We start from the raw sequence: 22,347 nt of genomic DNA, 5'->3' as shown, positions 1-22,347 counted from the left end.
TAGTCATTGGGGACTCCATAGTTAGGGGGACAGATAGGAGGTTCTGTGGGAACGAGACAGACTCACGGTTGGTGTGTTGCCTCCCAGGTGCCAGGGTATGTGATGTCTCAGATCATGTTTCAGGGATCCTTGAGGGGGAGGGGGAGCAGCCCCAAGTCATGGGCCACAGAGGCACCAACAACATAGGGAGGAAAAGGGATGGCGATTTAAGGCAGAAGTTCAGGGAGTTAGGGGGGAAGCTTAGAGCTAGGACAAACAGAGTTGTTCTCTCAGGCTTGTTGCCCGTGCCACGTGTTAGCGAGGTGAGGAATAGGGAGAGAGAGGAGCTGAACACGTGTTAGCGAGGTGAGGAATAGGGAGAGAGAGGAGCTGAACACGTGTTAGCGAGGTGAGGAATAGGGAGAGAGAGGAGCTGAACACGTGTTAGCGAGGTGAGGAATAGGGAGAGAGAGGAGCTGAACACGTGGTTACAGGGATGGTGCAGGAGGGAGGGTTTTGGATTCCTGGATAATTGGGGCTCATTCTGGGGAAGGTGGGACCTCTACAAACAGAATAGTCTTATCTGAACCAATCTCCTGCAGGGGGGAGGGAAATTTGCTATTGCTCTTTGGGAGGGTTTAAACAATTCAGCATGGGGATGGGAACTGAAATTGTAGCTCGACTATACGGGGAGGGTGAGGAGTGAGGTCTAAAATAAGGTTTCAAAGTTGTAGGAAGGCACTGGCAGGCAGGAAGTTGGTTTGAAGTGTACCTACTTCAACGCCAGGAGCATCCGGAATAAGGTGGGTGAACTTGCAGCATGGGTCAGTACCTGGGACTTCGATGTTGTGGCCATTTTAGAGACATGGATAGAGCAGGGACAGGAATGGTTGTTCCAGGTTCCAGGATTTAGATGTTTCAGTAAGAACAGGGAAGGTGGTAAAAGAGGGGGAGGTGTGGCATTGTTAGTCAAGGGCAGTATTACAGTGACAGAAAAGACATTTGAGGACTTCTCTACTGAGGTAGTATGGGCTGAGGTTAGAAACAGGAAAGGAGAGGTTACCCTGTTGGGAGTTTTCTATAGGCCTCCGAATAGTTCCAGAGATGTAGAGGAAAGGATAGCAAGATCATTCTGGATAAGAGCGAGAGTGACAGGGTAGTTGTTATGAGGGCTTTAACTTTCCAAATACTGACTGGGAATACTACAGTTCAAATACTTTAGATGGGTCAGTTTTTGTCCAATGTGTGCAGGAGGGTTTCCTGACACAGTATGTAGACAGGCCAACGAGAAGCAAGGCCACATTATAGAGTCATAGAGATGTACAGCACGGATACAGACCCTTCGGTCCAACCCATCCATGCCAACCCAATCTAGTCCCACCTGCCAGCATCCGGCCCATATCCCTCCAAACCCTTCCTATTCATATACCCATCCAAATGCCTCTTGAATGTTGCAATTGTACCAGCCTCCACCACTTCCTCTGGCAGCTCATTCCATACACGTACCACCCTCTGCGTGAAAAAGTTGGCTATTTGGTCTCTTTTATATCTTTCCCCTTTCACCCTAAACCTATGCCCTCTAGTTCTGGACTCCCCTACCCAGGGAAAAGACCTTGTCTATTTATCATATCCATGCCCCTCATGATTTTATAAACCTCTATAAGGTCAACCATCAGCCTCCGACTCTCCAGGGAAAACAGCCCCAGCCTATTCAGCCTCTCCCTATAGCTCAAACCATCCAACCCTGGCAACATCCTTGTAAATCTTTTCTGAACCCTTTCAAGTTTCACAACATCTTTCCGATAGAAAGGAGACCAGAATTGCATGCAATATTCCAACAGTGGCCTAACCAATGTCCTGTACACCCGCAACATGACCTCCCAACTCCTGTACTCAATACTCTGACCAATAAAGGAAAGTTTACCAAACACCTTCTTCACTATCCTATCTACCTGCGACTCCACTTTCAAGGAGCTATGAACCTGCACTCCAAGGTCTCTTTGTTCAGCAACACTCTACAGGACCTTACCATTAAGTGTATAAGATTTGCTTTCCCAAAATGCAGCACCTTGCATTTATCTGAATTAAACTCCATCTGCCACTCCTCAGCCCATTGGCCCATCTGGTCCAGATCCTGTTGTAATCTGAGCTAACTCTCTTCACTGTCCATTACACCCCCAATTTTGGTGTCATCTGCAAATCAGATTTGGAACTGGGTAATGAACCCAGCCAGGTGTTAGATTTGGAGGTAGTGAGCACTTTGGCGATAGAGACCACAATTTGGTTATGTTTACTTTAGCATTGGAAAGGGATATGTATATACTGCAGGGTAAGAGTTATTGCTGGGGGAAAGGTCATTATGATGCAATTAGGCAAGATTTAGGATGCACAGGATGGGGAAGGAAACTGTGGGGGATGGGCACAATTGAAATGTGGAGCTTATTCAAGGAACAGCTACTGCCTGGCCTTAATAGGTATGTACCTGTCAGGCAGGGAGGAAGTGGTCGAGTGAGGGAGCCGTGGTTTACTAAAGAAGATGAATGTCTTGTCAAGAGGAAGAAGGAGGTTTATGTTAGGGTGAGATGTGAAGGCTCAGTTAGGGAGCTTGAGATTTACACGTTAGCCAGGAAAGAGCTAAAGAGAGAGCTGAGACAAGCAAGGAGGGGATGTGAAAAGTTGTTGGCGGATAGGATCAAGAAAACCCCTAAAGCTTTCTATAGGTATATCAGGGATAAAAGAATGACCAGAGTAAGATTAGGGCCAATCAAGGACAGTCGTGGGAAACTGTGCATGGAGTACAAAGAGATAGGGGAAGTGTTAAATGAATATCTTTTTGTCAGTATTCACACTAGGAAAGGAAAATGTGGTTGAGGAAAATACTGAGATCCAGGCTATATGGCTCGATGGGACTGAGAGGCACAAGGAGGAGTGTTAGTAATTCTGGAAAGAGTCAAAATAGATCACTCCCCTGGGCAGGATGGCATTTTTCTGGGGATTCTCTGGGAAGCACGGGAGGAGATTGCAGAGTCTTTGGCTTTGATCTTTATGTCGTCACTGTCTACAGGAATAGTGCCAGAAGACTGGAGGATAGCAAATGTTATCCCCTTGTGAAAGAAGGGGAGTAGAGACAAGCCTGGAAATTATAGACCAATGAGCCTGACTTCAGTTGTGGGGAAAGTGTTAGAAAGAGATATAAGAGATAGGATTCATAATCATCTAGAGAGGAATAAGTTGATTGGGGATAATCAGCACGGTTTTGTGAAGGGTAGGTCATGCCTCACAAACCTCATTGAGTTCTGTGAGAAGGTGACCAAACAGGTGGATGAGGGTAAAGTGGTTGATGTGGTGTATATGGAGTTCAGTAAGGTGTTTGATAAGGGTCCCCATGGTAGGCTACTGCACAAAATACGGAGATTAGATTAGATTAGACTTACAGTGTGGAAACAGGCCCTTCGGCCCAACAAGTCCACACCGACCCGCCGAAGCGAAACCCACCCATACCCTTACATTACCCCTTACCTAACACTACGGGCAATTTAGCATGGCCAATTCACCTGACCCACACATCTTTTGGACTGTGGGAGGAAACCGGAGCACCCGGAGGAAACCCACGCAGACACGGGGAGAACGTGCAAACTCCACACAGTCAGTCGCCTGAGTCGGGAATTGAACCCGGGTCTTCAGGCGCTGTGAGGCAGCAGTGCTAACCACTGTGCCACCGTGCCGCCCACTTTAAAAAACAACCCCCTTTTCTCTCCATGCAAGCCTGGCCCGTGCTACCCACATCTCAAGGAGTGTGGCTTTAGATTAGATTACTTACAGTGTGGAAACAGGCCCTTCGGCCCAACAAGTCCACACCGACCCGCCGAAGCGCAACCCACCCATACCCCTACATATACCCCTTACCTAACACTATGGGCAATTTAGCATGGCCAATTCACCTGACCCGCACATCTTTGGACTGTGGGAGGAAACCAGAGCACCCGGAGGAAACCCACGCAGACACGGGGAGAACGTGCAAACTCCACACAGTCAGTCGCCTGAGGCGGGAATTGAAGGTGATTTTAGTGGTTTGGATCAGAAATTGGCTAACTGAAAGAAGACAGAGGGTGGTGGTTGATGGGAAATGTTCATCCTAGAGTTCAGTTACTAGTGATGTACTGCAACGGTCTGTTTTGGGGCCATTGCTGTTTGTCATTTACATAAATGACCTGTATTAGAGCATAGAAGGATGGGTTAGTAAATTTGTGGATGACACTAAGGTTGGTGGAGTTGTGGATAGTAACAAAGAATGTTGTAGGTTACAGAGGGACATTGATAAGCTGCAGAGCTGGGCTGAGAGGTGGCAAATGGAGTTTAATGTGGAAAAGTGTGAGGAGATTAGCTTTAGAAGGAGTAACAGGAGAAGAGCAGAAAGATCTTGGTGTCCATGTATATAGATCCCTGAAAGTTGCCACCCAGGTTGGTAGGGTTGTTAAGAAGGCATAGGTGTGTTAGCTTTTATTGGGAGAAGGATTGAGTTTCGGAGCCACGAGATCATGCTGCAGCTGTACAGAACTCTGGTGAGGCCCCACTTGGAGTTTTGTGTACAATCCTGGTCCCCGCATTATAGGAAGGATGTGGAAGCTTTGGAAATGGTTCGGAGGAGATTTATTAGAATGTTACCTAGTATGGAGGGAAGGTCCAATGAGGAAAGGCTGAGGGACTTGAGGCTGTTTTCGTTAGAGAGAAGAAGGTTGAGAGGTGACTTAATTGAGACATACAAGATAATCAGAGGGTTAAAGTGAGAGCATTTTTCCTTGGATGATGATGGTTAGCACAAGGAGATATAGCTTTAAATTGAGGGGTGATAGATATAGGACAGAACTCAGGAAGGAGTAGCAACGTGGAATGCACTGCCAGCAACTGTAGAATTTAAGTGGTCATTGGATAAACATGTGCATGAAAATGGAAAAGTGTAGGTTAGATGGGCTTCAGATTGGTTCCACAGGTTGTCGCTACAGTGAGGGGCCGAAGGGCCAGTACCGTGCTGGAATATTCTATGTAAGGGGACAGTTGGAAAGTGGGAAGTCTTCAAACATGAGATAGCGAGAGGCCAGAGGAAGTTTATTCCTGTTCCGGGGAAGGACAAGTAGGTGGAGGGAATGCTGGATGACAAGAGAAATTGGGGTTTGGGTTGAGAAAAACAAAGAAGCATACATCAGATATAAAAGCTAATTACTGCGGACGCTGGAATCTGAAACCAAAAGAGAAAATGCTGGAAAATCTCAGCAGGTCTGTAAGGAGAGAAAAGAGCTGACGTTTCGAGTCTAACTGACCCTTTGGGCTTTGACGAGGGGTGAGTTAGACTCGAAACGTCAGCTCTTTTCTCTCCTTACAGACCTGCTGAGATTTTCCAGCATTTTCTCTTTACGTCAGGTATAGACAAGGAGAAATCAAGTGGATCCCTAGGAGAGTATAAAAGCAGTCGAAAAATAGTCAGGAAGGAAATTTGTGTTTTATTTTGACACAGTGCCCTCGAGCAGGCTGTTTCATTATTATTCTCGACTTCTCCTTCTCAAAGATTCGAGGCTGCTTTACTTTCAATTTAAACGGTTAGAAGGAGCTTTAATTCACACCGAACGCCATGCTGGCCCTGACCTGGGGATGTTTGATTGGGACAGTGTTCTACTCTCTACATTCAGCCTAAGAAAGTACAGGGAGTCCCCATCCCCAGTGGGCTGTGAGTTCCAGGTCTCTCCCACTCGCTGCAGAATAAACTTCTTTCTCACCCACCCCAACTTGTGTCTCTGTCCAGAACCTGTGTACCCCACAATCAACGCTCTGTTATCCAAACCTCTCATCCTCTGGTACGCATCTCCACCCCGACCTCATCACTAAAAGCTCCCCCATCCCTGAAACCATTTGGGAAAATCCCCTCTGCACTCCCTACATCCCTTCGATAGCGTGGACACTGGAACTGGACAGAGTGCTCTTAGGTGGGGGTTGAGAAAAGTTGAGAATAACTTCCCTGTCCTTGTCCTCAAGCGTCGATATTTCTAAAGTGCACACTGCCTTTCGCTTTGCTGTCCCTCACGAGACATTCTCTGTTCTCCAGACCAACTACAACACTTCCTCGCTGCTGTGAGTAGTGAAGTAACAGAGTAAACAGAGAGACATAGAACCCAGGCGGAGGCCATTCGGCCCCTTCAAACTTGCTACCTCATTCAACATGATCATGGCTGTTCATCCAACTCAGTGCCCCATTTCCTGCTTTCTCCCAGAACCCTTTGATCCCTTTAGCCCAATGAACTATATCTAACTCCTTGAAAACACACAACTGCTTTCTGTGGCAGAGAATTCCACAGGTTCATCTCAGTCCGAAATGGTCTACAGTGTACCCTTAAACTGTGATTCCTGCTTCTGGACTCCACTGTCATCAGGATTATGATGCATTCCCACATCGGGTGACTGTGTGGGATATTCTCCCCGTGTCTGCATGGGTTTCCGCCAGGTGCTCCGGTTTCCTCCCCACAGTCCAAACATGTGCAGGTTAAGGTGAATCAGCCATGCTAAATCAGGGCAGCACGGTGGCTCAGTGGTTAGCACTGCTGTCTCACAGTGCCAGAGACCCGGGTTCAATTCCTGCCTCGGGTAACTGTTTGTGTGGAGTTTGCACATTCTCCCCGTGTCTGCGTGGGTTTCCTCCCACAGTCCAAAGGTGTGTCGGTTAGGGTGAATTGGCCGTGCTAAATTACCCCATAGTGTTCAGGGATGTGTCGGTTAGGGTGGATTGGCCATGGGAAATTGCCCGTAGTGTTAGGTGAAGGGGTAAATGTAGGGGAATGGGTCTGGGTGGGTTGCTATTCGGAGGGTCAGTGTGGACTTGTTGGGCCGAAGGGCCTGTTTCCACACTGTAGAGAATCTAATCTAATCTAAATTGCCTGTCGTGTTAGGTGCATTAGTGAGAGGTAAATACAGGGTAGGGGAATGGGTCTGGTGTGTTACTCTTTGGAGGGTCAGTGTGGACTTGTTGGGCCAAAGGGACAACTGTAGAGAATTTAATCTAATCTAATCTCATCTATATCCTTCCGGTTTAGTCCTGTTGGGCATTTTGTAGATTTTCTATATGGTCCCTCCTCATTCTTCTCAGCTTCAGTGAATACAGTCCTGACCGGTTCAGTTTGACCCCAAGTGTTCGTTCTGCCATAACAGGAATCAGTCTGGTAGACCTTTGTCCATCATTAGATCATCTTCCCTCAGGCAAGGACATTGAAATAATACCAGTTGCAGTCAAACATTTCTGTTCCTCTGCTCACTATGAAGGCGAACATACCTTCTTCACCACCTGATGCACTCGTACGTTTGCTTTTAGTGTCCTTGGTGCACAAGGACACCCAGGCCTTGTTGCCCCTCACTGTCCTGCTCTCCCACCTTCCCTCACTCCAAGATTACTGCACTGGGGCTTGGACCCACGGTCTTCTGGGGAGGCTGTGACAGCTGAGCCCTTGCCTACCCCCCACGATAACGTCTCTGCCACCTGTTCGCAGGATCCCATACAGTCACACTTTGCGCTCGAACTCCCCCTGTGAGCCGAGAGCACTCATTGATGCCCCTGAGAGAAGGAAAGCAACTGGGCCTTATACAACCCAGTCTGGGAGTCCCACACTGAGTAGGCAATAGGTGCAGGAGTAGGCCATTCTGCCCTTCAAGCCTGATACATGCGGACAAGTTCGAGTAGCTCATCGCCCGACTCTCCCGGGCCTCCCCACCATCTCGAAGGCACGAGTCAGGAGCGTGATGGAATACTCCCCATTTCCCTGGATGGGTGCAGCCCCAACAGGATTTGAGCAGCTTGAAAGTAACCCAGGGAGAAAGTAACCCACTTGGTTGGCACCACACCCTCAGGCGTTCACTCCCTCCACCACCAACGCTCAGTAGCAGCAGTGTGTACTGTCTACAAGATCCACTGCAGAAATTCCCCAAGACTCCTTAGACAGCCCCTGCCAAACCCACGACCACTCCCAACTGGAATGACACGAGCAATAGATACATGCGGACAAGTTCCGTTCCGAGCCACTCACCATCCTGATTCGAAAATATGTCAGCGTTCCTTCAGTGTTGCTGGGTCAAAGTTCTGGAAACTTCCATCGCAAACAGCTCTCCGTGTGCCCTGAGACTACAGCAGTTCACCACCACCTTCTCAGGGGCGATTCCCTATTGGTCAGCCATGATGTGGAGGAGCTGGTGTCGGCCTGGGATGGATAAAGTTAAAAATCACACACAACACCAGGTAACTAGTTAGATGAAGGAGCAGCGCTCTGAAAGCTAGTGCTTCCAAATAAACCTGTTGGACTATCACCCGGTGTTGTGTGATTTGTAACTTTATTGGTCAGATCATTGAGTACAGGAGTTGGGAGGTCATGTTGCGGTTGTATTGGTTAGGTCACTGTTGGAATATTGTGTCCAATTCTGGTCTCCTTGCTATTGGAAAGATGTTGTGAAACTTGAAAGGGTTCAGAAAAGATTTACAAGGATGTTGCCAGGGTTGGAGGGTTTGAGCTACAGGGAGAAGCTGAACAGGCTGGGGCTGTTTTCCCTGGAACGTCAGAGGCTCAGGGGTGACTTTATAGAGGTTTACAAAATTATGAGGGGCATGGCTAGGATAATGGTCTTTTCCCTGGGGTGGGGGAGTCCAGAACTAGAGGGCACAGGTTTAGGGTGAGAGGGGAAAGATATAAAAGAGACCAAAGGGACAACATGTTCACACAGAGAGTGGTACGTGTGTGGAATGAGCTGCCAGAGGATGTGGTGGAGGCTGGTACAATGACAACATTTAAAAGGCATCTGAATGGGTATATGAATAGGAAGGGTTTGGAGGGATATGGGCCGGGTGCTGGCAGGTGGGACTAGATTGGGTTGAGATATCTGGTCAGCATGGACGGGTTGGACCGAAGGGTCTGTTTCCGTGCTGTACATCTCTGTGACATCAGAAAAGCACCTCATTGGTATGAGCCGTGCTGTGGGAGGGCCCCTGTGATCAAAATATAAACTGGCTTTGTATTTTATAAACTTAGAGGATGCTATTGAGTCAGCCAACACTGAGTTGAGGTTTTGGGTCTGCAGTCAGACTGATGTGTGATTTAAAAACATCAGAAAGTACTGAGTGTGTCAGCAGGACAGTGACAGAGAGTGGTCCGACTGTAACTATGGTAACACACGCACACCATGTGAACAAATGCAACTCCGCATCAAACATATTGGAGAGATTCCAATTCCAAAGAATCAAACACCAGGAGAAATTGTTCCCAAAAACAACAAACTGGTGACACTGCCAACTACAATATTTCAGGCAGCACAATACCTCCGAAATAAGAAAAAAAAACAGAATAATTGCGTACGCTGAAGGACAGAAACATAAACAGAAAAAAGCTCAGCATCTGTTCCTCAGAATTCACAACCCGACAGGATTCATCCGAACTGCAACCTTCACTGTCCTTTCTCTCCACAATGCTGCTGGACCAGCTGAGCTTTTTCAGTAATCCCGGTTTCAGTGCACAGTACCTCGGTTTGAGTTCAACAATAACTTTGCCGTTGAGATGGTCCAGTCACACCTCAATTATGTCCAAGGTCCTGTGATACAGACAGAGCAGAAAAATGTACAAGTGAACACTGGGCCTGGGGACCCCCTGTAAATACTGACACACTCCCCCCCGAGACCCTCCTGTAAACACTGACACACTCCCCCGAAACCCTCCTGTAAATACTGACACACTCCCCCCCCGGGACCCTCCTGTAAATACTGACACACTCCCCCCTGAGACCCTCCTGTAAACACTGACACACTCCCCCCGAAACCCTCCTGTAAACACTGACACACTCCCCCCGAAACCCTCCTGTAAATACTGACACACACTCCCCCCTGAGACCCTCCTGTAAACACTGACACACTCCCCCCGAAACCCTCCTGTAAATACTGACACACACTCCCCCCTGAGACCCTCCTGTAAATACTGACACACTCCCCCCAAGACCCTCCTGTAAATACTGACATACTCCCCCCCGGGACCCTCCTGTAAATACTGACACACTCCCCCCGAGACCCTCCTGTAAATACTGACACACTCCCCCCTGAGACCCTCCTGTAAATACTGACACACTCCCCCCTGAGACCCTCCTGTAAATACTGACACACTCCCCCCAAGACCCTCCTGTAAATACTGACACACTCCCCCCAAGACACTCCTGTAAACACTGACACACTCCCCCCTGAGACCCTCCTGTAAACACTGACACACTCCCCCCGAGACCCTCCTGTAAACACTGACACACTCCCCCCGAGACCCTCCTGTAAATACTGACACACTCCCCTCCCCACTTTTTAAGAAAGGTGGGAGAGAGAAAGCAGGAAATTATAGACCAGTTAGTCTGACCTCAGTGGTGGGAAAGATGCTGGAGTCTATTATAAAGGATGAGATTACGGCACATCTGGATAGTAGTAACAGGATAGGTCAGAGTCAGCATGGATTTATGAAGGGGAAATCGTGCTTGACTAACCTTCTGGAGTTTTTTGAGGATGTAACTCTGAAGATAGACGAGGGAGATCCAGTAGATGTAGTGTACCTGGACTTTCAGAAATCTTTTGATAAAGTTCCACATAGGAGGTTAGTGAGTAAACTTAGGACACATGGTATTGGGGGCAAAGTACTAGATTGGATTGAAAATTGGTTGGCTGATAGGAAACAAAGAGTAGTGATAAATGGCTCCTTTTCGGAATGGCAGGCAGTGACCAGTGGGGTACCGCAGGGATCCGTGCTGGGACCACAGCTTTTTACAATATATGTTAATGATATAGAAGATGGTATCAGCAATAACATTAGCAAATTTGCTGATGATACCAAGCTGGGTGGCAGGGTGAAATGTGATGAGGATGTTAGGAGATTACAGGGTGACCTGGACAAGTTAGGTGAGTGGTCAGATGCATGGCAGATGCAGTTTAATGTGGATAAATGTATGGTTATCCACTTTGGTGGCAAGAACAGCAAGGCAGATTACTACCTCAATGGAATCAATTTAGGTAAAGGGGCAGTACAAAGAGATCTGGGTGTTCTTGTACACCAGTCAATGAAGGCAAGCATGCAGGTACAGCAGGTAGTGAAGAAGGCTAATAGCATGCTGGCCTTCATAACAAGAGGGATTGAGTATAGAAGCAAAGAGGTGCTTCTACAGCTGTACAGGGCCCTGGTGAGACCACACCTGGAGTACTGTGTGCCGTTCTGGTCACCAAATTTGAGGAAAGACATTCTGGCTATTGAGGGAGTGCAGCGTAGGTTCACAAGGTCAATTCCTGGAATGGCGGGATTACCTTACACTGAAAGACTGAAGCGACTGAGCTTGTATACCCTTGAGTTTAGAAGACTGAGAGGGGATCTGATTGAGACGTATAAGATTATGAAAGGATTGGACACTCTGGCAGCAGGAAACATGTTTCCGCTGATGGGTGAGTCCCGAACCAGAGGACACAGCTTAAAAATACGGGGTAGACCATTTAGGACAGAGATGAGGAGAAACTTCTTCACCCAGAGAGTGGTGGCTGTGTGGAATGCTCTGCCCCAGAGGGCAGTGGAGGCCCAGTCTCTGGATTCATTTAAGAAAGAGTTGGATAGAGCTCTCAAGGATAGTGGAATCAAGGGTTATGGAGATAAGGCAGGATGAGATACTGATTAGGAATGATCCACCATGATCATATTGAATGGCAGTGCAGGCTCGAAGGGCTGAATGGCCTACTCCTGCACCTATTGTCTATTGTCTCTAAGACCCCCTGTAAATACTGACACACTCCCCCCAGGGGACCCCTGTAAATACAGACACACTCCCCACCGAGACCCTCCTGTAAATACTGACACACTCCCCCGAGACCCTCCTGTAAATACTGACACACTCCCCCCAGGGGACCCTCCTGTAAATACTGACACACTCCCCCCAGGGGACCCTCCTGTAAATACTGACACACTCCCCCCGAGACTCTCCTGTAAATACTGACACACTCCCCCCAAGGGACCCCCTGTAAATACTGACACACTCCCCTCTGGGACCCTCTGAATTATTGACATACTCCTCTCCCCAGGGACCCACTGTAAATACTGACATATTCCCTCCCCAGGGTCTCTCTGTAAATGAGACGCACCCCCCTCCCCGGGGACCCCCTATAAATACTGGCACAGTGACCCCACCCATCTCCAGCACTCCCTGTAAATATCCCCCTGTTAGACCTGCCCCAGACTAGCTTACCTAACGTGGAAAGGCATTGGCCAATCCGTCCAGTGTAAGATCGCACAGACAGGGGTGGTTCGCTCCGATGGGAAGATAGTGAGTGTGGGGTGGGGGATGGCATTAACTCAGGGCTTCCTCCCTGTTCCACCTGAGGTAAACCCTGGGCCTAGTGGGTTGCTTTGGAGCTGGTGCAGGAAGGTTTCTGGGGGAGGAGGTGAGGTGGGGGCCTGCCCTCTGAGGGGCTGGCAAGACTGGGTCGGTGTTTCGAATAATGAGACGGGAATCACAATGAAACAGACAGGTCTGAAGGGGTTCGGTCAGGTTGAGAGGTCTACCTGCATCCCTCCCCCTCCCTCCGCTGGGTACACATTGGCTCACCAGGTCAGAAGGTGGACTGCCTTGGAGCTGTGTGAGTATCTGACCATCCTTCCCCCCCCCCCCCCCCCCGACCCCAGGCTTGACCCTATCCTGCACCCGCCCACCATCTTCGACTTTGCTTCCCCCCCCCAGTGTTTTCTCCAACGTACAACGGGCGGCACGGTGGCACAGTGGTTAGCACTGCTGCCTCACAGCGCCTGTAGACCCGGGTTCAATTCCCGACTCAGGCGACTGTCTGTGTGGAGTTTGCACGTTCTCCCAGTGTCTGCGTGGGTTTCCTCCGGGTGCTCCGGTTTCCTCCCACAGTCCAAAGATGTGCGGGTCAGGTGAATTGGCCATGCTAAATTGCCCGTAGTGTTAGGTAAGGGGTATATGTAGGGGTATGGGTGGGTTGCGCTTCGGCGGGTCGGTGTGGACTTGTTGGGCCGAAGGGCCTGTTTCCACACTGTAAGTAATCTAATCTACACCATCTGCCCTAACAGTGTGGCTGATAGGTTGTCACTGGATCTCCTCAATGTTAATCACTGACGTCCTCTGCTCCCCAGCCAACGCCAACTCTTCCTCATTCCAGCCTTAGTCTGCGGTGGGGCATGGTGAATGTTCCCTCCATCTCCTCCCGGCTCATCGGCAGTCCGGTTTGACTCCCTTGCCAAGCCTGCAGGGCAAATACCGGAGATGACAAGATACTGCAGCTCAGCAGTTTGTTTCCTCATATTCAGGTTCAACGTCCTGAATTCTCAGAAATTCTCTGACAAAACCCTTTTGGCAATCTCTGTTCCCTCTTTTCTTACTTGCGACATATGTCACAAGACGACTGGTCTAGCTGTCGTAACGCTTAGGTCAATTCAGCACTTCCAGCCAGTCAGTATAATTTCGGCTAATCTCATTCCCAGACTGAGCTTCACTCCCTTTAACCCATGACTCGGTAAAAATCTTTCCACCTCTTTCTCAAATCTAATCACTGTGTTCTGGGGAAGTAGATTCCGCAGATTCGTGCCCCTCTGGGAGAAAGAGGTTCTCCTCAGCTCTATTTTAAATCTGCCTTGGCTTGGCCAAAGTCCATGACCTTTGCTCCCCACACGACTGAAGCAAAGCACCCAGGGCATTGTGGTCTAAGTCCCGCCCTCTTGTTTGTGTGCATTTTCTGGGAGCACATGCCCTCCCCCCATTCTCCCTCAACCAAGACTGAGGCCTTCACTGAGATCCCTGGTCCTGGAGACTTTTCCCAACACACAGAGGGAGGCTGTTCATCCCATCATGTTGTACCCGCCCTCCAGTCAGTCCCACTCTCTCCTTAAGAGTTTGACTATTCCTTCGATTCATTTTCCCCTCTTTTGAAATTTCCTGTTGCATCCAAAAATCTAAAAGCTGCTTCCTGTTGCGAATTGCAACCGTTCTTTGAGGATATTCTCCTCATCTCTCGCCAGCCAGCAGTTCTTTCACCAATTCTCTTCGATCTGTGTCCCCTCCACTGACAGAGTCAGCCGGGAGAAACCTTCAACGACCCCTTGTGATTTTGAATGCCTCAATTAACTTTCCCAAAAACCTTCTGTACTCTGATGAGATCAATTCCAGAGTCTGCAACCCTTCCAGTTTGGGCTGGCCCAGTTGAACCACTTGCTCCGACTCATCCCTGGTTTGGTCAGTCGAGAGTCTGGCAACTGACCGTCTGCGGTCAGCGACCCAGGGAGAAGACCAAAACCCTTCAACTGACCCATGACCCATTGCAGCCTCGATCTCTGACAATGCATGCAGCCCACGCGTGGAATCCACCATTCCCCAGCCCTGGATAGTTTGGGGTTACCTACAGAAGCAAATGTCCCTCAACACTGTCTCCCATCAAGGGAACAGCGTGGGGTTAGGTACAGACTAAAAGCAAAAGTTGGAAAGCCTCCTCAGAATTTTCATCGTAGTGGGATAGGTCAACAAATGCTTGGCCACCATCCCAGGAAATTCCTGTCTTAGCCGTCCACTCACTGTCCCGATAAGGCGCGTCGCTTGAGTAGCCTCTCTGCGAAGTAATGGCAGGGTTGTGAAAGACCGGGACTCCACCGTGACATCTAACTCAGCTAAATTATGTCATGACAGGCAGGTATTTACAGATTCTTTGTCCTTCGTATTTATAACTCGATTATGGCACCAAACTGAGACAGCAGGGAAGCTGAATGGGCTGGTACGTTCACAATACTGTGTGTGAGGAGGTGATGCTGCAAAATGTTTCTCCCCAGGGGATGTTCCACGCACTGATGACCATTTACCGCAAGCATGGCGTCACTGGACTGTGGCGTGGGTCAAGTTCAGCGGTGCCCAGGGTGATAGTTGGCTCTTCCTCCCAGCTCTCCACATTCTCCACCGTGAAACAGTTTACCAATGACCTACAGGTCAGTATAATGTGATGGAAGTTGTGTGGTTTATATATATATAGAGATTAGATTAGATTAGATTCCCTACAGGGTGGAAACAGGCCCTTCGGCCCAACAAGTGCACACCGACCCTCTGAAGAGCAACCCACCCAGACCCATTCCCCTAACTAATGCACCTAGTACTATGGGCAATTTAGCACGGCCAATTCACCCAACCTGGACTGTGGGAGGAAACACAGAGCACCCGGAGGAAACCTACACAGACACGGGGAGAATGTGCAAACTCCACACAGTCACCCGAGGGTGGAATCGAACCACTGCTGTAAGGCAGCAGTGCTAATCACTGAGCCACCGTGCTGCCCCTAAGCATGTCGTTCGTTTAAAGTCTGACTGCTCTCCAAGAGAGCGACTCAGTTGCATCAAACAGCTAAAAAATCTCACAAAAGAATTGGACAGACCATCGATGAAACAGCATAAAATGGCATTGGCAAACTCAGTGACCAGACAGACCATGGCAGCAGCTACAGTGGAAGCACCACCAAATTCCCCTCCGAACCATTCACCACCCTGACTTGGAAGTATACCACTGTTCCTTGAATGTCACTGGGTCAAAATCCTGGAAGCCCCTCCCTCCCAGCATGTTGGGGTGTATCTACGATGCATGGACTGCAACAGTTCAAGAACGCAGCACCTTTCCAAGAGGTGATGGCCTGGTGGAATGATCACTGGATTCCTAGACCCAGGTAATGTCCTGGGGACCCAGTTATAAACCCTGCTGTGGAATTTGAATTCACTTTTCAAAATTCTAGAATTAAGAGCCCAATGATGACCATGAATCCAGTGGGGACTGTCGGAAAAACCTATCTGGTGTCCTTTCGGGAAAGAAACTGCCATCCTTACCTGGTCTGGCCTACGTGAGACCTCCACACCATGTGGCTGACTCTTTACTGCCCCCTGGGATGGGCAATAAATACTGGCCCGGCCAGTGACACCTCGCCCTGTCAACGAATGTTTAAAACTACAGCTTGGGCAATAAATGTTGGCCCAGCCCGTGATGCCCAGATCCCATGAAAAAACTTTTTTAAAAACAGAGCAGAAGCAGTTCCTGATGAAGGGCTTTTGCCCGGAACGTTGATTTTCCTGCTCCTCGGATGCTGCCTGAACTACTGTGCTTTTCCAGCGCCACTCTGATCCAGAATCTGGTTTCCAGCATCTGCAGTCACTGTTTTCACCTAAAAGCAGTTCAGTCAATCTACAGATTTGATTTGGAAAAAGAAATCTCTCTGGGTTTTTGAGTGAAGGTGTTGGGGAGTGGATGGGATTATGTTTCGCCGTGCTCAGGGATCTTTCAAAAAGATTTAAGAAGCATGGGGTTTGGTTTATTTTATATTTGTTTCTTTTGTGTCACCAATTTCTGTCTTTTTTTGTTAAAATCAGATCCTTGTACCCCTATGTTTCAGTGAAAGATTGTCGTGTTTTAAGAATAAAACTGTCATTCCAGATTCCATTCTGGGATCCGACGTGTTCATTGGCCACATCAATCTGCTTGGAATTGTGGTCCAACAGTGGACTTGCCCAACACGGGTGAAGGGATGGATTGGACACGCCTTAAAATTTGACCGAACCGGTGGTTGTCCATCCCAGTTATCTCCCTCTCTGGCTAACTGCCATCTTTTCATTTGATTCCAAAAAGGGGACTGGCTCTTTGCTGGAAACTGGAAACTGTTTGTCCTGAACTCATCATCACTGAACGGTCAGCCCGCTCCACCCCGCAACATGATCATGGCAGATCCTCTGTCTCAATACCACCTACCCCCACCCCTGTCCCCCCTCCCCCCGCCGAGCTCTCTGTTACAAAGTCGAGTGGGTGTATGTTCACTTTAAAATAGAGAGTGTTTTCTGAATATTGAAGTAAATTTAAGGTGTAGGCTCAGCTGGAGAGGCTGGGAGATGGGGGCTGTTCCCAAATAGATACTTGGCTGTTAAAGGGATACCTGAGTTTTGGTTGCCGTTTTGACAACAATTTGAATTTAACCAATTACTTTAAATTACGCCCAGGTTACTAAACCCCAAACGAGTTTGAATTTATTGTTTTGACAACATCGGACCAATGGCAGGGAACGATGCTGGAGGGTATAAAACCAGGCCATTTTGAAAATTTGGTCAGAGGGCAACATCACCGAACAGCAGAGCAATTGCCATAGAGCCGGAGGGCTAACTGCCCATCTAATATCTTACTCTCAAAGAAATTAGAAGGCACTCTGTATCGAAAGCAGTTAAAATGTAAGACGACAACCCAGGGAGATCATCAGGTGGAAGATTGAAGACAGCAGAGGAGACAGAGACAGTGTAGACTTGAGATTAACTTAGTGTAATGTTTAATTGTGTTATTGGAGCAACGTTTTTATAGAGTGGGGGGTCAGATAGTACATTGTTAATAAAAAGGGGGCTGGAATTTGTGAATAGTTTTTGTTTAGTGTTCAGTATTACAGTTAGAAAAATGAATTGTTATTTTTCTTTAAATAATGAAAATTAGAAATTCTCTGTCACTCATATATTTTAACAAATTATGAGGCAAGGCAAGTTTTATAGGTGCTTGGTTTTAATTAAGTTAAAAATCACACCACACCAGGTTATAATCCAACAGGTTTGTTTGGAAGCACTAGCTTTCGGAGCGCTGCTCCTTCATCAGGTGGTTCACCAGCGCTCCGAAAGCTAGTGCTTCCAATTAAACCTGTCGGACTATAACCTGGTGTTGTGTGATTTTTAACTTTGTCCACCCCAGTCCAACACCAGGCCCTCCAAATCATGGTTTTAATGAACCGAGGGGTCTGACCTCTCCGTCGTAACACTCTCCTTAACACCTTTAGCCTTGAGAAATTGTTGATTTTTTTTGTGAAATATATTCAATGACATGGCCAGCCCAGCTTTCTGGGGTAGAGAATTCCATAGGGTCACCACATCTTAGTGAAGACATTTGTCCTCATCGCAGTCCCAAAATGCTTACTATATATCCTTAGACTGTGACCCCTTGTTCTTGACCCCATCAAGCAGAGATCCATCATCCCTGCATCCAGTCTGTTGGAATTTTGTAATTTCCCTCCCGTTCTACTGAACTCCAGTAAATACAGTCCCAGTCAAACCCACCCTACAATAAACCTGTCATTCCCAGGAATCTGAACCTCTGCTGCACTCCCTATGTGACAAGTATATTTTGACCTAGATCAGGAGTCTGAAACTGCACACAGTTACTCACCAAGGCCCTGTACAGCTGCAGTAAGACTGGACTGGACTCAAATCCTCTCACTATGAAGGGCAGCATGACACTTGCCTAACTGCTTGGTGTACTTGTGTGCTTGCTTGAAGGGACTGGTGTACAAGAACAGCCAAGTCCCTCTGTACATCACCATTTCTCAATGTCGCACCATTTAAATAAAGGTCTGCCATCTTGACTTCCCAACGAAAGTGGACAACTTCAGACTGACTGAATGACTGCCTGATTTGCTTAATTGTCACTTGTACCTAAAAACAGTGAAAAGCTTTGTTTGCGAGCAGATGGAAGCAAGGACATACAGATCATAGGGTGCTTAGACAGAGCGAGGTCAACAGCTTATACTGCACAGCAAGTACACAAAGCATGATCAACGTTGTTTGAATTTAGAGAGCTCCATTTATCAGTCTAATAACAGCTGTTCCTGAAGCTGTTGGTGCCAGGGTTCAAGCTTCCGAATCTTCTGCCTGATGGAAGAGGTTGGACGAGGGTGTTACTGGGGTGGGACAGGGGGTCCTTGGTTGACGTTAGCAGCCTTCCCCACGAAAGCAGGATGTGTAAATAGATGGGAGCTGGCTTTCCTGATGGTCTGCACCACCTTTTGTAGTTTCTTACAGTCCTCGGCAGAACAGTTGCTGTACTAGACCTTTATGCTGAAAATGTGTTGTTGGAAAAGCGCAGCAGGTCAGGCAGCATCCAAGGAGCAGGAGAATCTTCTTTCCTGAAGAAGGACTTATGCCCGAAATGTCGATTCTCCTGCTCCTTGGATGCTGCCTGACCTGCTGCGCTTTTCCAGCGACACATTTTCAGCTCTGATCTCCAGTATCTGCAGTCCTCATTTTCTCCTAGGCCTTTATGCAGCTGTCAAAGTTGGTGAGAATCCTTATGGACATGCCAAATTTCCTGAGCTGCCTGAGGAAGGAGGAGGTGTTGTTCTGCCTGATTTCCTTTAGATTAGATTTTTTTTAGATTACTTACAGTGTGGAAACAGGCCCTTCGGCCCAACAAGTCCACACCGACCCTCCGAAGCGCGCCCACCCAGACCCATTCCCCTAAATTTACCCCTTACCTAACACTATGGGCAATTTAGCATGGCCAATTCACCTGACCCGCACATCTTTGGACTGTGGGAGGAAACCGGAACACCCGGAGGAAACCCACACAGACACAGGGAGAACGTGCAAACTCCACACAGCCAGTTGCCTGAGGCGGGAATTGAACCCAGGTCCCTGGCGCTGTGAGGCAGCAGTGCTAACCATTGTGCCACTGTGCCGCCCACAAATACTCCATGATCCCCTCCCCTAACTCCCATCAGTTCTTTTCCCCTGTTGTCTTAAGTTTTTGTCCTTTAAGGCTCCCCATTGTTTTGCTACTGGAAATGCTTTTTTTCCCTCTCTCTTCTATCAAACCTCTTTGAGATGGTTGTATGGTGGTGATGTTGTTAGATTAGATTAGATTCCTTACAGTGTGGAAACAGGCCTTTCAGCCCAAAAAGTCCACACCGACCCTCCAAAGAGCAACCCACCCACCCCTTCTGACTAATGCACCTAACACAATGGGCAATTCACCCTGACCTGCACATCTTTGGACTCTGGGACGAAACCCACACAGACACAGGGGAAGAATGTGCAAACTCCACACAGACAGTCAGCCTAAGGCTGGAATCGAACCTGGGTCTCTGGTGCTGTGAGACAGCAGTGCTAACTAATTAGCCTGCTTGGCCATCGCATCTACATGGGAAATCCAGAAGAGACGGTCAGTTATCGTCATTCCTAGGATCTTGATGCTGTTGACCCTGTCCAGCCCCGCACCACCGATGTATATGGGGGCATGGCCTCATCCTTTCCTCCTGAAGTCAATGATCGGTTCTTTTGTTTTGCCGAGACTGAGAGAGAGGTTGTTGTTGTTTCACGTTGTCCTGCATCTGCCATGTTTCTGCCCACTCACTCAACACGTCAAAACCACCATGAAGACTCTTTCCATCACTCTCAATCCCATCGAAGACACACAGACATCATGCTCAGAAAGGGAGCAGCGATTTACAACAGCCTGAGGAGAGGATTCCGACTGTAGTTGGCTGGGAGATGTAGCAGGAACTGTTTACTGACTAAGTTCAAAGCAGGCAGGTTGGCAGTGATTGGGCATGGGAATTGCCCTTTCCTCACGGTTTTCAAGCTGTGTTGGAGGCGCTGTGTAAAAGCAGGTTGTTGTTGAAGTTCATGCACAGTAAAGTGCAAACTACAGGGGAGGGCCGTGTCCCTAGTGCGAACAGTGAGCAGCCTTTAACGGTGGTTGCTCTGTTCTCTCGCAGGTCTTTCAGCCGGGAAGCTGGCTGGTATCACTGACAGCGGGGATGGTCAGCAGCATCTTTGTTGTCCTTGCCATGACACCCTTCGATGTAGTTAGTACCAGACTCTACAACCAACCAGTGGACCGGAAAGGGAAGGTACTGTCATGACCAAACCCACCTGTGTGCAGATGGGGAACGGTGTGTGTACATTACTGAATGTACAAGGGATTGTGGGGATGTGTGTGTGTGTGTGTGTGTGTGTGTGTGTGTGTGTGGTGTGTGTGTGTGAGTGAGACTGGGATTGGGGGTGACTCCCTCCTCCCAATTCTGTTGTTCTCCTGGATTGGGTCACCTCGGGCTGTTCTCACCAGTCCCTCTGGCTGTGATCTTGTTGCAGGGTGTGATCTACAGAGGATACCTGGACTGCTTTGCAAGAACCGTAAGGAAAGAGGGTCTGTACGGCCTGTACAAGGGCACTGGGGCCTCCTACTTCCGACTAGGCCCGCACACCATCCTCAGCCTCTTCCTCTGGGAAGAAATGCGCAAGTATTACTGGAAGGAGAAGCGCGCCACACAGAGGCAGGCCCCTGGCCAGCTGTAGCTGCAGGGTGCAGCGTCTCTGTGCTCAGAGTGCCATTTTGTCTCTCTCCCTTTCTCCGGACCATCCAAGGCCTACTTACTCACCAGATGTGGCAAGGGGGAGGCTGGAGGATGGCCAGTGAGCGATGGTGACCCTGGACAGATGAGCGAATGGAAACCTGGGAACGAACCCAGTGGACGTTTCCTCAGAATGAAATATGAACTGATCCTTTAAAAAGTGTGAGGTGTCTTTGTCGTGAGGCAGGAGTGAACGGTGACTCGATTGAGTGGTGGGCAAGGCGGGGAAGGGGCAGGGTCGGGGGTGAGGGAGGAGGAGAATCAGACATGGGGAGGCCGGGCTCGTGTTGGTTCAAAGGTTGCAGACAAGAAACCAATCTCGTGCCTCGGTTCCTGAGACGATGCTAACATTCCTCAGACCAAACTGGGTTTGAAGATGGATGGTGGGGCAGAGGGGGAGCAGAAGGGGTGAGAGGAGCTGGGCCAATGGGGGTGAGGTTGAGTGGGGGGAGAGAGGGAGGTTTGAGGGAAATTGGACCGAGGGGGAGTCCAGGGAGACTGTGCCCGAGGAGGGGGGGGGGGGTGGGGGGGGTCGAGGGAGACTGTGCCCGAGTGGGGAGGGGGTTGAGGGAGACTGTGCCCGAGGAGGGGTAGGGGGGTCGAGGGAGACTGTGCCCAAGGAGGGGGGGTAGGGGGGTCGAGGGAGACTGTGCCCGAGGAGGGGGAGGGGGTCGAGGGAGACTGTGCCCGAGGAGGGGGAGGGGGTCGAGGGAGACTGTGCCCGAGGAGGGGGAGGGGGTCAAGGGAGAGTGTGCCCAGGGAGGGGGAGGGGGTTGAGGGAGACTGTGCCCGAGGAGGGGGAGGGGGTCGAGGGAGACTCTGCCCGAGGAGGGGGGTGGGGTAGAGGGAGAGTGTGCCGGGGGGGGGGGGAGGGGTGTGGTTGAGGGAGACTGTGCCGGAGGAGGTGGGGGGGTGGGTGGAGCTGAAGGAGGTGGGGAGGGCTGTGGTTTGAGAGAGACTGCGCTGCCAGATGGGGTTGCCCTCACCTGTCTCACATGAAGGTGACCTGCCCTTGGTGGACGTTCATACCAACCTCTGACAGTGCCCTCTCTTACACCCTTCACGACCCTCTCCAAAGGTCCTGCTAGCACATGCCCATGTCGACAGCTCACCCCCAGCTTCTCCAGGGCAACTGGGCAACAAATCCCCCCACCCCC

General features: G+C 49.3%; 1 protein-coding gene across 2 annotated transcripts in view; it reads left to right on the top strand.

Moving 5' to 3' along the window:
- slc25a35 (solute carrier family 25 member 35) overlaps positions 1–21,384 on the top strand; it is a 37,572-nt gene extending 16,188 nt beyond the window's left edge. Inside the window, exons 3-5 of one of the 2 annotated variants that reach the window (XM_060854480.1) lie at positions 14,838–14,990; positions 20,555–20,689; positions 20,931–21,384. In XM_060854480.1, coding sequence (XP_060710463.1) covers positions 14,838–14,990; positions 20,555–20,689; positions 20,931–21,134 — 492 coding nt within the window. In that variant the 3' untranslated portion in view covers positions 21,135–21,384. The remainder of the gene's footprint in view (positions 1–14,837; positions 14,991–20,554; positions 20,690–20,930) is intronic. The other variant, XM_060854481.1, reaches the window with a different exon arrangement.
- Positions 21,385–22,347: the final 963 nt, after the last annotated feature.

This window comes from Hemiscyllium ocellatum, chromosome 44, assembly GCF_020745735.1.
Source record: "Hemiscyllium ocellatum isolate sHemOce1 chromosome 44, sHemOce1.pat.X.cur, whole genome shotgun sequence".
Classification (NCBI taxonomy): Eukaryota; Metazoa; Chordata; class Chondrichthyes; order Orectolobiformes; family Hemiscylliidae; genus Hemiscyllium; species Hemiscyllium ocellatum.
The sequence above is the reverse complement of the archived record's forward strand: the minus strand, read 5'-3'. Positions and strand labels throughout refer to the sequence as shown.